Source organism: Dryobates pubescens, chromosome 3, assembly GCF_014839835.1.
Source record: "Dryobates pubescens isolate bDryPub1 chromosome 3, bDryPub1.pri, whole genome shotgun sequence".
Lineage (NCBI taxonomy): Eukaryota > Metazoa > Chordata > Aves > Piciformes > Picidae > Dryobates > Dryobates pubescens.
Genome location: NC_071614.1, coordinates 3,985,503 through 3,997,543, shown reverse-complemented (window position 1 = coordinate 3,997,543; position 12,041 = coordinate 3,985,503). Strand labels below are relative to the sequence as shown.

The following is a 12,041-nucleotide window of genomic DNA, read 5'->3' as shown; positions in this document are numbered from 1 at the left end:
TGAGATACTTCTGAAATGGAACACTGTACTTCCAAACAGAAAAGATATTTTCAGATTAAAACCCAGGAAGAGCATCTGATGACACCTCCTAACTTTAATAGGAGGGGTTTAGAAGTGTGTTCCAGGATCTGTAGCACTTCTGTACAAGCAGAGAATGAAACATTTCCCTGCTATTTTCATAGAAAATAAAGAGTTACTGATTTCTAGGGCTGATAAGGAGATCTATCAGCTCACTGTGAGACTTAGAAAGCATAAGCTTTACAAATTCCTGCTTGAGACAAGCAGATTAGCACAAGCGTGCCCTTGGCTGAGGCTGCAGCTATAGAGAGGAAGGCTGTGCAGAGGAGGTGAAATAAGGTGAAAAAAGAAACCAGTTCCCTTTATATTGTTCTTAATCTTCTCATGTCCTGTGTGTATAGATGGTAACTGACCACCACAAACGTCAGGAGTAAGGCTGGCATATTTTAGTGAAAAGAGAGTACTGTAAAAGGAGCCCTCCCAGTGTGCTCTTTGGGCTGCAAGTATTTTGTCATAGAATCACAGAATCACTAAGGTTGGAAAAGACCTCAAAGATCATCAAGTCCAACCTTGTCCTGATATACCAGAGAGTTACTGGTGGCTAGATGTAAGGAAGAACTTTTTTGTGCTGAGAGTGGGCCCAGGTTGCCCAGAGAGATGGTAGAAGCCCCAAGCTGGAACCATTCCAGGTCAGGTTGTTTGGGGTCTGAGCAACCTGCTCTAGTTGAGGCTGTCCCTGCTGACTACAGGGCGGTTGGACTGGGTGACCTTTAGAGGTTCCTTCCAACCCCAAAGCATTTATGATTCCATGATTCTACAGTTCATTAGTGCTCAACAGGCAGCTGCCTGCAGCAGATGCTCACCACAGAGCCTGTGTTCCTGTGCTCTGACTCTTTGGTTGCAGGAATGCTTTACAAAATTTGTTAAGGCAATTAATTTCCACATTAGTCATTTCTAGCATGGATTATTATTTTCTTACTGTCTGCTTCTTCTGCTTCTGGAGCTTCATCATCTTTCCTTGCCACCACTAGCTCTACAAATGCTTTTTATGCTAAGCCATGGCCTGTGAACATTGATCTGCTATCAGCCATGGCTATCAGCCATGGATTCAACCCTGCAGAGCTGTGCTTAGAGAACTGCACTGTGACTAAGGAGGAGCTGAATGAGCAGCACAGCACTGCACAGACTTTATCAGTGCTCACTGCAGTTCACTCCTCTCCAGGACGCAGGCTCCCCACGCTGCTCACCAGCCAGAGCACAGCATCCCACAGCACCCTGCTTCATGTCAGCTCTGTGTCAACTGCACTGCTGCTTTGGCCCTGAAAGGGAAATGTGTTAAATACTTTGTGGTTTGGTTGTTTGCTTTTTTCCCCTTCTTCTTCTTTTCCCCCTTTCTGCTGAATACTTTGTGCCTTTTTCTTTTCCTTTCTGCATGTACAGTAGCGTGTGTTTATCCTGTGCTTCGAGAGTTTGCTCAGAAAAGGAGGATTCAAAGGATGAAATGAAGTCCAACATTCCCACCTGCTGTCACTGGCTTTTATTGAGACCTCAGATAAAAGCAGAATGCTGTCTTGTAATGAAAGAGAAAACTAGAGCTAAGAAGCCAGTGCTTAAAAGACAGAAGAATTAAACTGCAGGCTAACTAATGTCAAATAGCATGAAAGAAGTTTTTTGGTGGGGTTTTTTTTGTGGTCAAAGAACAAACATGACTCAAGGTCAGTTTTTACTGGCAGTTTTCAATCAGGTGGCACTCCAGGGCTTCAGATTTTTTTGGTTCCATCTTTTTTCTTCCGACCATAGGCTCTGTCCATGCTCTCAGCTATCTTCAGACAGGACAGCAGGAACAGTATTATTTTTCTGGGAAGTAACCTGATGAAACCAACACAGAATTATTAACTTTTTTTTTTGGGTTGTTCCCCCAGAAAAATATACCCTATAAATAAAGAAATGATCACTGTCTTTCATGTGCTCAACCCTTCTAATGCCTGGCAATAACACGTTTGGTGTTCTGCATGGGACGGATGCCAGACAAAGGTATTTTGTGAAAGCCCAGCCAGCTGTGGAGAGCTACTGGAAGCAGACAGTTGTAGCCCAGGCACTGCTCCCAGTGTACCATCCCAGGAAAAGAAATTTAAGCTTCCTGTACTCAGCTATAGCTCAAGATGTGTATTAGAGACAGAAGTGGCCAGGGGAAAGCTTTTCACTTGGGCTGCATCAAAAGCAGCACAGCCAGCAGGTGGAGGGAGCTGATTCTCACCCTTTGCTCTGCTCTGGTGAGATCTCACTTGGAGTACTGTGTCCAGCTATGGGACCCCCAACACAAGAGAGACATGGACCTGCTGGAGTGGGCCCAGAGGAGGGCTATCAAGATGATCAGAGGGCTGGAGGGCTGATCAGACAGGCTGAGAGATTTGGGGCTGCTCAGCCTGGAGATGAGGGCTTTGGGGAGACCTTATAACTACATTTCAATACCTGAAAGGGACCTACAAGAAGGCTGGGGAGGGACAGTTTAGAAGCGTTTCTAGAAATAGGATAAGGGGCAAAGGTTTGCAACTGGAGCAGGGTAGGTTTAGGCTGGCCATTAGGAGGAAGTTCTTTACAATGAGAATGGTGAAATACTGGATCAGGCTACCCAGGGACAAGAGTGAGGCCACATCCCTGGAGACAGCCAAGATCAGACTTGGTGTGGTCCTGAGAAGCCTATCTAGCTGGAGGTGTCTCTGCTGACTGCTGGGGTGCTGGGCAAGGTGACCTTAGAGGGTCCCTTCCAACCTGATGCAGGCTGTGAATCTGTGAAATGAACCCCCCTGTGTCTTCATAACTGGGGACATACAGTTGGATTCCCTGCAGGAACACTAACTAAAGAACTCTCTTCACTGAGCTTTCCTGCTTATTTTGCAGGCATGTGGCAAAGGCAAGGTGGCCATGCTAGGAGTCACATTCTTACATTTTGAAACCTGCAATGTGTAGAGTTGGAGGCAGCATTACATAAAACTTGTCCTTCTGGATGGCATCCATGATCGTGCCAGCCACGTGCTCTGGTTCATAAACAGGAAGGAGAAGAGGGCACCTGGTGAAACAAGAAACAAAGCATGGCACAATTCGATCTCGAGAGTAAAGTTTTATCTTCTAACACAAAAATAAAGAAACCCTTTAAGAATGTTTCTCCCTCCCCTCAAGTAGTCTTACCAAGGCCTCCCTAGTCATCTCTGCTCCTTCTGTCATCAAAAGAAATTCAAAATCACTGAGGTGATAGTGTGCATTGTAACGACTAAGGAGCAACTTCCAGTGCAAGCCCTGCTCAGAGCCTCATGAAGTTACTGCCCACACTGATTGAGGCACTCAGCACTCCCTAGCTAATCCAGAGTGTAAGCTGTTCTGTGGGTCAGAGCTCTGCCCTCCACTCATCTCCCACTGTTCTGCCATTGATGTTGAGGTGACAGCCAAACAGACCACGGTCAGGCCTGTTTCCAGCCAGGAGAAAGGCTCTGCTCTGCACAGGATGTGCTGCTACAGGATGGTGAATGGTGGAAGCAGAAGCAGAGCACTGGAAACCCAACACCACTGGTTCTGCACTGCTGCAATAGCTAACCTGCTGCCTGCAGCCTCTCCCATTGCTATAACCACCAAGCTACCCAGCAGATACTACCACCACAGCTGTTCTCACCCAGAGAAGAACAGGCAGTGGGGCAGAGTTAATAAAGACAGGTCATGGCTTTCCTGACAGCCATACCTGTTATCTCAGTGCTAGACTTACTTGGGGCAGAGAAGCTCAGCAGTACCCATTCTACTGACTGCCTTAAATACTGCTGTGCACCCCAACAGTTCCTTGACTGTGAGGTTATTACACAGTCCCTGTTGCACATCATTTATTGGTTGTACTAAAGACTTGGACTTCTTGTGTCAAGAGACATGTTTGTGTGTGCCACCAGGGCAAAACTTGAGAAGCAAATCCACCTTATAATAATTAAAGACTGTGAGTAGTCTTTACTACTCTAAAGCCTTCCCTAGCTCTGGCATATCTAGTGAGTAGTGATGCCTTTTAGTGTCTGGGTTAGTAAATGTCACTTACTTGCTTTCAAAACCTCTAGCTAGTGCTGTATTTACAAAATAGGGGCAAACAATCGTGGTTTTGATGCCATCTTTTCCTGCACGAGACACTTCCCAGTTTATGGCCTCCATCATCCCCAGGGTTGCATATTTACTGGCAGAATAATCTGAAAAGTAAAGAAAGAAGGAATATTCCAAAGTACGTCAAAAGCACCACAGTAAGCATGAAGTACAGAAATCAATGCTTTGGAATAGTATTTAAGCCCTGATATTACTTGGTTAGATAATTAGCAGCCTTGTAATCAGTGTTTAAAACACAAGCTCTGAAGGTTAATGGCTCTTTGCCATGGCTGATGCACAGTTGTCTAAGGATAAGATTAATCCTTTCCAGAGGACTTTGTTTCAGTGCACAATAGAGAGACAGAGGAAGATGAGCTTATTCTGCATGTTCTGTGCATTTCCAGGTACTCATGCATAAGCCAGGGATCCTTTCCATTCAAAATGTCTTCATCACTTAATATGAAGTCACAGAATCATAGAATGCACTAGGTTGGAAGGGATCTTTAAAGCTCATCTAGTCCAAACCCCCTGCAGCAAGCGGGAGTATCCCCAGCTAGAGCAGGTTGCTCTGAACCCCTATCCCAGGTTACATTTTAGAAGGCATTATTTCTAGTGGTAAAATCCAAATACCCTGCTTGGAAATGTTACTTCAACCTCTTCTTCTGCTGTGCTCTGCACCTACAATACCATTTTGTTTGCCCAGGAAGACTGAATCTTGTCTCATTTTTATTGTTTGATGAATGTATGGAACTCCATCCTTGGAGATAATGAGAATTTGGCCTCAAAAGGCTCTGCACAAGCTGATCTAAGTTGGGCCTGCTTTTGCTTGGGCCAAATAACTTCCAGACATTCCTTCCAAGCCAAATTATTCTACAACTTTGCAAGCTTGTTGTAATATCTGTGGTTTCCTAAGGCTTTTTCTAATGTGTGTGGAAACAGATGCAACAAAATCCAATTTTGCTAAAAGAGCATCTTCAAAAACTGGCATCAGAGGCAGTTTGGTATTCTTCAGGAGTTCACCCAGAGAAGGTGATGGAACCATAGAGCCTAAAAATGCATGGCTAAGGTGTCAGAGGTTCTAATGCATGGGTGTGCAGCTCCACTCCTGTAAGCTTTACAGTCGAAAGATGAAAGCTGGATGTGATCTATTAGCAATACCAAATCTGACCCAGTCATAACAGGTGGCAAATAAACACATCAGCAGAAGAAATGAGGGTACTTATTGTACTGCTCCTCATATTCTCATAGGGTGACCTAAGAGAGATGTCAGAGAGGTTTGAGGAGAGACTGGGCAGCAGTCCCAGGCCAATGAAATAGGATTGCAGCAGACAGCTCTCCTGAGGGAAACAGCTGAGAATATGGAGCTGTTCAATAGCTTAAACCACAATTCATTCCAATTAGTCTTAATGAAAATTCTGCTAAAATACCTCCTGGACCTTGAAGACCATTTTTTCAACTAAAGGTATAAAGTTCCAGGTGTAACCCATGTAAGTCTGAACATTCCTCTGCAGAAAACCTGGCAGGAGACAACAGCAGCCAGCCTGCATGCAGGGCTCCCTCCTGCTGCTCACACAGGAGCTGTTTGGTCTTCCTGTGGAGATCAGACAGGCTGCAGTCAGGCAGCATGATCTACAGTGAGCTTGCTGTGCCACCCTCATCCTCTTCAATGCAGCACCTCTGCTGGCATCTGCAGGCTCTTCCCAGGTGTTCCAGATGAAACTGTCAGTCAGTATGAATGGCTTAAACCGAGCACTTGTTCCCCCAAGAGAAGCTGTTGGTATCTGGATGTGATTTGTAATGGCTCTTGATGATACCAACCTGAAAATCTGTAGACTCCCATCAGTGCTGCACTGTCTGTGGTGACCAGGTGCCCATGGTTTTGGGCCATCATGGCTGGAAGAAAGGTCTTGCAAGTCTAAGAGACATAGTGAACAAACCCTTTATAAGAAGGCATGCCCAAACCTGTTGCACTCCAAATTAGGCTTTAGAGCTCCATTTGCCTTCTGGGGCTTCAAAGTACAAGAAGCCCAACTGACCTTCTGTGTCTGTAAGAATTCACAGATGAGGCAGCATTTCCATGAGTGACTGCCTGAAGATCTGTCAGCGTTAAAATCATGTTATTAAAAGCATTATATATATGTATTTGTGTTTCCTCTGCCTCCTCATGGTTTGTGTTTGAGACGATCACCAAAGCTTTGGTACACAAGAGGGAGCTAGAAGTCAACACATCAAGGGACGCTCAGCTGTCTGTGGCCTCTATTTGTCTGTCTGACAGCTCTGCCACCCCAGACCTCCGCTGTGGGTGATGCTAGCTCCGGAAGAAGGAGGCTGGTGTTTTATGAAGGGGAAGAGAAGAAAAGAAAAGACATGAGTGGTAACAAACAGCTTTCACCAGCTGAGGTGTCCTGCGATGTCTGTTCCGCTCTGGATGTGTGTGCCTAGTACAGGTTTTTCTGGCTGTGGCCCCACAGTCACTGTCCCCCCTGCCCTATGTCTCTTCAGACCTCTCAGAAGGAACATCTCTGCCAGTCCCAAGGACTTCTCTCTGCAAGGATTTGCAGTTGAGAGATGCTATTTAGCGAGGGAGTTATTTAGTTAGTTGTAAGCTTACATTTCTCCTTGATGCAGGCTGTTCACTCAGGCATACATGCAATGAATGCAACAGGAGGTGGAAATCACAGTCCCTCCCTCCCAACAAAACGTCTTAAAGGTCAGCTGAGATCCCCAATAACACCAAATGCCTTCAGAGGTATGAAAACAAACCACAGATAATGCATGTGATGCAGTTTGGTGTTTTCTGTGTGCACTAAGCAGGAGGTGACTAGGGATGAGAACACAACCTAAATGCTGACACCAACATAGAATCACAGAAGCATTTAGTCTGGGAAAGACCTCTAAGATCATTGAGCCCAATCATAATCCTAACAGTGCCAATCCACCCCTAAACCATGATTGTGTCTCCTTGGATGCTACAGGTTTATTAGACAAAGGCTTCTGATACCAGCTAGCTCCAGGAGCAGGAAAGCCATAGAATCAGAATGGTTTGGGATGGATGGGACCTTTAAAGCTCATCTAGTCCAACCTTTCCTGCAGTGAGCAGGGACATCTTTAGTTAGATCAGGTTGCTCAGAGCCCCACACAACCTGGCCTGGAATGTTTCCAGGGGTGGGGCATCTCCCACCTCTCTGGGCATCCTGGGCCAGTGTTTCACCACCTTCAGTGTAAAAAATTTCTCCTTCTGTCTAGTCTGAGTCTCCCTCTTTTAGTTTCAAACCATCACCCCTTGTGCTGTCACAACAGGCCCTGCTAAAAGCACTGTCCTCATTCTTGCTACAGATCTGTAAGTACTGAACAGCTGCAGTGAGCTTCTCCAAGCTGAAATCACATGCCAGCATGTCAGCACTAACTTCAGCCACAGCAGGCACAGCCAGAGCATGTGTTAATCACCAGAGTTAATTTACCAGAGTGCTAGGCAGGTTTGTGTCAACATGAGTCAGACATACTGAGGATGCTGCCGATTTGGTGTGTCTCCAATTACAGGAGGATTAAATAAAACCCCAATGTGTCTTCCTCCATTCCATCTTTGTTCCAAATTGGGTTCCCCAGGGAGATGCTACCATGGTGGCTTTCACACTACAATACTTGTCTGTACCTTTTGGTCACCCAGGAGAGGAAAAAAAAGGCCTCATACATTACCCAGACTTGAGAGAGGAAGTTGACTCTTATAGTCTTTTCAAATTCTTCATCTGAAAGCTCAAGGAACTTCTTCCCAACTGCTATGCCAGCATTATTGATTAGAATAGTGACATCCCCAATCTCTTCTCTAACCTGAATAAGAATAATAAAAAGGATAAACAGAAAGCTTTAGAAGGTATCCGTGCCTTTTCTGCGTCCTTTAGGAAAATATTTAGTGATGTTTGCAGTTATTTATCTCTCTGCTGGAAGCACAAGTATGTAAGAATCATAGAATGGCCCAGCTTGGAAGGGACCTCCAAAGATCATCCAGTCCAACCCCCCTGCAGTCAGCAGGGGTATCCTCAACTAGATCAGGTTCCCCAGAGCCCTGTGGAGCCTCTCTTTGAATATCTCCAGGGATGGGGCCCCAGTTACCTCCCTGGGCAACCTGTGCCAGCATTCCACTGCCCTCATGGTAAAGAACCTGTTCCTAACATCCAGGAATTCCTAGATGAACACTGATCCTGAAAATCAGTTGCTGCCTACTTCACCAGTCTATTCTGCCTCTTCATTAGGGATTTCAGTGGTCTGATTTGATTCCTGGGGGGGGGGAAAAAAAGCATCCATTCTGGGAAAATCCTTAGGGCTTGGGTTGGGTTGGTTTTGCAGTGAATACACCAAATCAAAGCAATGTTTTTCTGCTCTTGTTTTAGCTTCTGTGTCCAAGCTGAAGCATTTGGATATTATCAACCAAAATGTGGCAGGTAATTCCAAGAGTAGAGGAGGCCCCTAGCTGAAAAACTCTCGATCTAAAGCAATTCCTGGCTCCATCATGACTGCTCAGTTCATGCAAATGCCTACAAAGATGTTGGAATTGTTAACCAGAATTTAGCATCTTCACAGCCATTCCTGCATTTTAAGCGGCTCTTTGAGTTTCTGCTGTGCACTTCAGAATACTCTCTGCTGATGCGGGCACAGCAAATTTGGCAGGCTGGAAGCCCTGTGGCTGATTCAGTTAATGTGTTTGGAGACTGAGAATTACTGGAGTGAACAAAACAAACATTTTGAGCTCTGTTAAATGAAGAACCAACAAATCATTTCAAAATGTTCAGCATGGACAGGAAAGTCCAGCAGAGAAATAGCTCATGTAAGCTTAAACTGTCTCGCTGCAAGCCTTTGCAAGAAGCAGACAGCGTTTGTGGGGGGGGAAAAAAGGATTTAATGGCAATTTAAAAGGTTATTTTTCAATAGAGATTTGATCTTGGTAAATTCTAAAGTGATTTTTCTTTCCCCTTGCAAAAATGGGATTCTAAAAGAACTGCTGTTTGATTTATGGTTATCACTGTGAGTAAAGATTAGGTGTCACATTTGCTGTGCTGACCACAAGTTGCTCAGGCTGGCTTTTCCTCATGATGAAGGGTGACAAGAGGTATTGAGATTGTTGAAATTGCTGGGATTCCTGCTCCCAAATTCTAGGAGTTCTACTCAGTGCCTTACAGAGTGAGGATCCTGTGGTCTGTATAGCCAGTTGGCAAAGATCATCTCCTTAAACACTGCGATTTGGGTCAGCACAGGCCAGAACAGCTTGCCTGCAGACATGCCATTATGCTCCAGTATCTTCTTGTCACCACTGTCCAAGCAATATTATTCTACCACCTGTGGCTCTGAGCATCCAGCACTGATGGCCCCAAACAGCATCTTTTTTTCCTCTGTGCACTGTTAGCTGGCTGTGCCCCAAATGCTGCCAACAAGAACAGGTGAAACAACACCTTGCTGAGAGTGCAAACCTGGGCACTGCAGCTCTGGATACTCACAGATCCTGAATCCAACTTGCCTTTGGGAAGTGCTTTTCATCAGGAACATTTCTTGAAGGAAATGATTTCAAACTTTCATGATTGTGTTGAGAAAGAACTCATTCTGCTTTGGTTAAGATTCAAAGCAACAACCACTAAACAAAGAGCCCCCCTCCCCCCCCCCCCAAAACCCCCAGCAACTCATAGAAAATTAATGTTGCATTTCAAGGCTGTTCCAAAACCAATCTGTCAACATTTAAGTGTCATGAAATGTTTTAGCTGAGTTCTCTGATGTATGCCTTCAGACACAGAGTGTCAAAGAGGTGACTTGAGGGTCTTGTGCATCGGTAGATGCACTGAGAATTAAACAGAGGAAGAGTTGAGCCTTGTAAAAAGGCAGAGGAGCTAAGTGGATTGTAAGTGAGGTCACACTGGGAAAATGTTTTCAGTTTAAGGGCAAACAAAAATTAGTTGTTTTAATTTAACAGCCAGGTTGTGGTCTTGGATGATGATAATAATAATAATAATAATAATAATAATAATAATAATAATAATAATAATAATAATAATAATAATAATAATAATGGAATATATTACAGAGTGTAGGTCTGTAAATTCCTTTAAAATGGAGTTGTTTTCTACCTTATTTTCCAACTGGATTGACCAAAAAATCAACTGAAATTGGGTTTGACTGGAGACCAGCCTCATCCTGGTGATATTTCTGAAACCATTACACTTCACATCATTCTGAGAGAGCTACAGTTTGCTAAACAAATGGACAGGGGACATCCTCCCATACAACTCCCACTGTCGTTTAGTTTTAATTGCTTTTATTTCTTGATATCTTAAAGACATTTTAAAGCCTAACCAAGCTAATACAGGCCTCTGTGGCATGTTTTCCCATACTCCTTTAAAGAAGTTTCCATCCCACAACAAAGGCTGGCAATAAAATCTTGACAAAGCAGATTCATAGAATCATAGAACGGTTTGGGTTGGAAGGGACCTCCAAAGGTCATCCAGTCCAACCCCCTGCAGTCACCAGGGACATCCTCCACTAGATGAGGTTGCTCAGAGCCTTGTCAAGCCTGACCTTGAGTATCTCCAGGGATGAGGCCTCAGCTACCTCCCTGGACAACCTGTTGCAGTGTTCCACCACCCTCATGGTGCAGAATTTGTTCCTGATTGTAAACATAGTTTAAGTTTGATCCAGAAGCTGCTCCTCCAAAGCCATTGCCTGACATTATTTCCCTTTAGTGAGCAGTACAGTTTCTAAAACCCAACTCCAATGGCATATACTGTCAAAAAAGAAGCAAAAAAAACCCCAGAATCAAGAAGCCAGAAGCTGTCCCTTACCTTGTCTGCCTGTTTATAGACCTCCTCCTTGCTGCTGCAGTCGCAGTGGTAGGTAAACACTCTTCTAGCTCCAAGCTGTTGGGCTAATTTGCTTGTTTCTTCGTTGCCTTCATCATCAATGTCCCAGAGAACCAAGGTTGCTGCCATTGGAGCGAATTTTAAGACAATCTGCCTGCCAATCCCATTTGCAGAGCCAGTAATAAGCACAACTTCCCCTATGAAGGACTTTTTGCGCCGAGGTCTTATTAACAAGATCAACTTCTCAAAAAGTTGAAAGAGGAGCAGTTTCAGGAGCCTTAGGACCTTCAGGAGGCTTCTGCAGTTGAACATCTTTCAGGCACCAGCACAGCTCCTCTGCTGTACAAACCTAGAAAGAGAACATGTTACTGTCCCTTCAAAACACAGAGAAATTGATGAAAACAAGAGATTAAGTAAAAAAAGAAAAGAAAAGAGAGAAAATAAATTGATTTTCAAGCAGCTCTTTTACATTGTCCTTTTGTGCAGGTGCAAAATAGATCACTAAAGGCTTGCTTTGTGAAAGCTGCTGTCTTCTTACTAGAAGGATTAAAGCAAATACACTCTGCTAGATCCTAAACATGTTTGTTTCAGCTTCCCAGGTAATGAAAGAGGTTTAGTAACATTTGACACGCTTTACATCCACTTTGCATACATTTTACTCGTGTATGTTGTGGCAGTGGCTACAGAGCACTTTGTTTTCATAGCAAGGTGCTATCAGCTGGACACTAAGGTGTAAGGAGTTCAGTTAGACGCCCTGTGCCCGGCGCTGCCCCAGTCCTGTGCCCGGTGCTGCCCCAGCCCTGTGCCCGGCCACAGCAGCCGGACAGACCTGCCCGTGCTCACCGCCGGCCTCTGCCTCGATCTGCCCTCCTGTCCGCCGCGGCTCGGGGGTGGCCTGGCCTGGCCTGGCATGGCATGGCATGGCATGGCTCGGATCTGCCCTGCCCCGACCTGCCCGCCCCCTCGGGGGCGGCTCCGTGCGGGGGCGGAGGCGGCCAGCGGAGCGGCGGGGCTGCGGCTGCGGCGGAGTTTGGGGTTGGCATCTCGCTTAGGACTTGAGAAACGACCTGGCCA

At 45.2% G+C, this 12,041-nt stretch overlaps 1 protein-coding gene across 1 annotated transcript; it reads right to left on the bottom strand.

Moving 5' to 3' along the window:
* Nucleotides 1–1,778: 1,778 nt before the first annotated feature.
* Nucleotides 1,779–11,279, bottom strand: SDR16C5 (short chain dehydrogenase/reductase family 16C member 5). The gene is made up of 6 exons (XM_054180132.1): nucleotides 10,950–11,279; nucleotides 7,825–7,956; nucleotides 5,947–6,043; nucleotides 4,091–4,235; nucleotides 2,966–3,088; nucleotides 1,779–1,887 (listed from the first exon to the last, which is right to left on the bottom strand). Exons 1-6 carry the CDS (start codon nucleotides 11,277–11,279, stop codon nucleotides 1,779–1,781), a joined length of 936 nt encoding a protein of 311 aa, XP_054036107.1.
* Between the last annotated feature and the right edge of the window lie 762 nt (nucleotides 11,280–12,041).

Excerpts from the sequence above, each read along its gene's own strand:
- SDR16C5 (XM_054180132.1), bottom strand. The coding sequence starts at position 11,279 with ATGTTCAACTGCAGAAGCCTCCTGAAGGTCCTAAGGCTCCTGAAACTG. Across the intron at positions 3,089-4,090 it reads GCTAGAGGTTTTGAAAGCAA|GTGCCCTCTTCTCCTTCCTG; the intron begins GTAAGTGACATT and ends TTGTTTCACCAG. Across the intron at positions 1,888-2,965 it reads CACATTGCAGGTTTCAAAAT|GTTACTTCCCAGAAAAATAA; the intron begins GTAAGAATGTGA and ends TGGTTTCATCAG.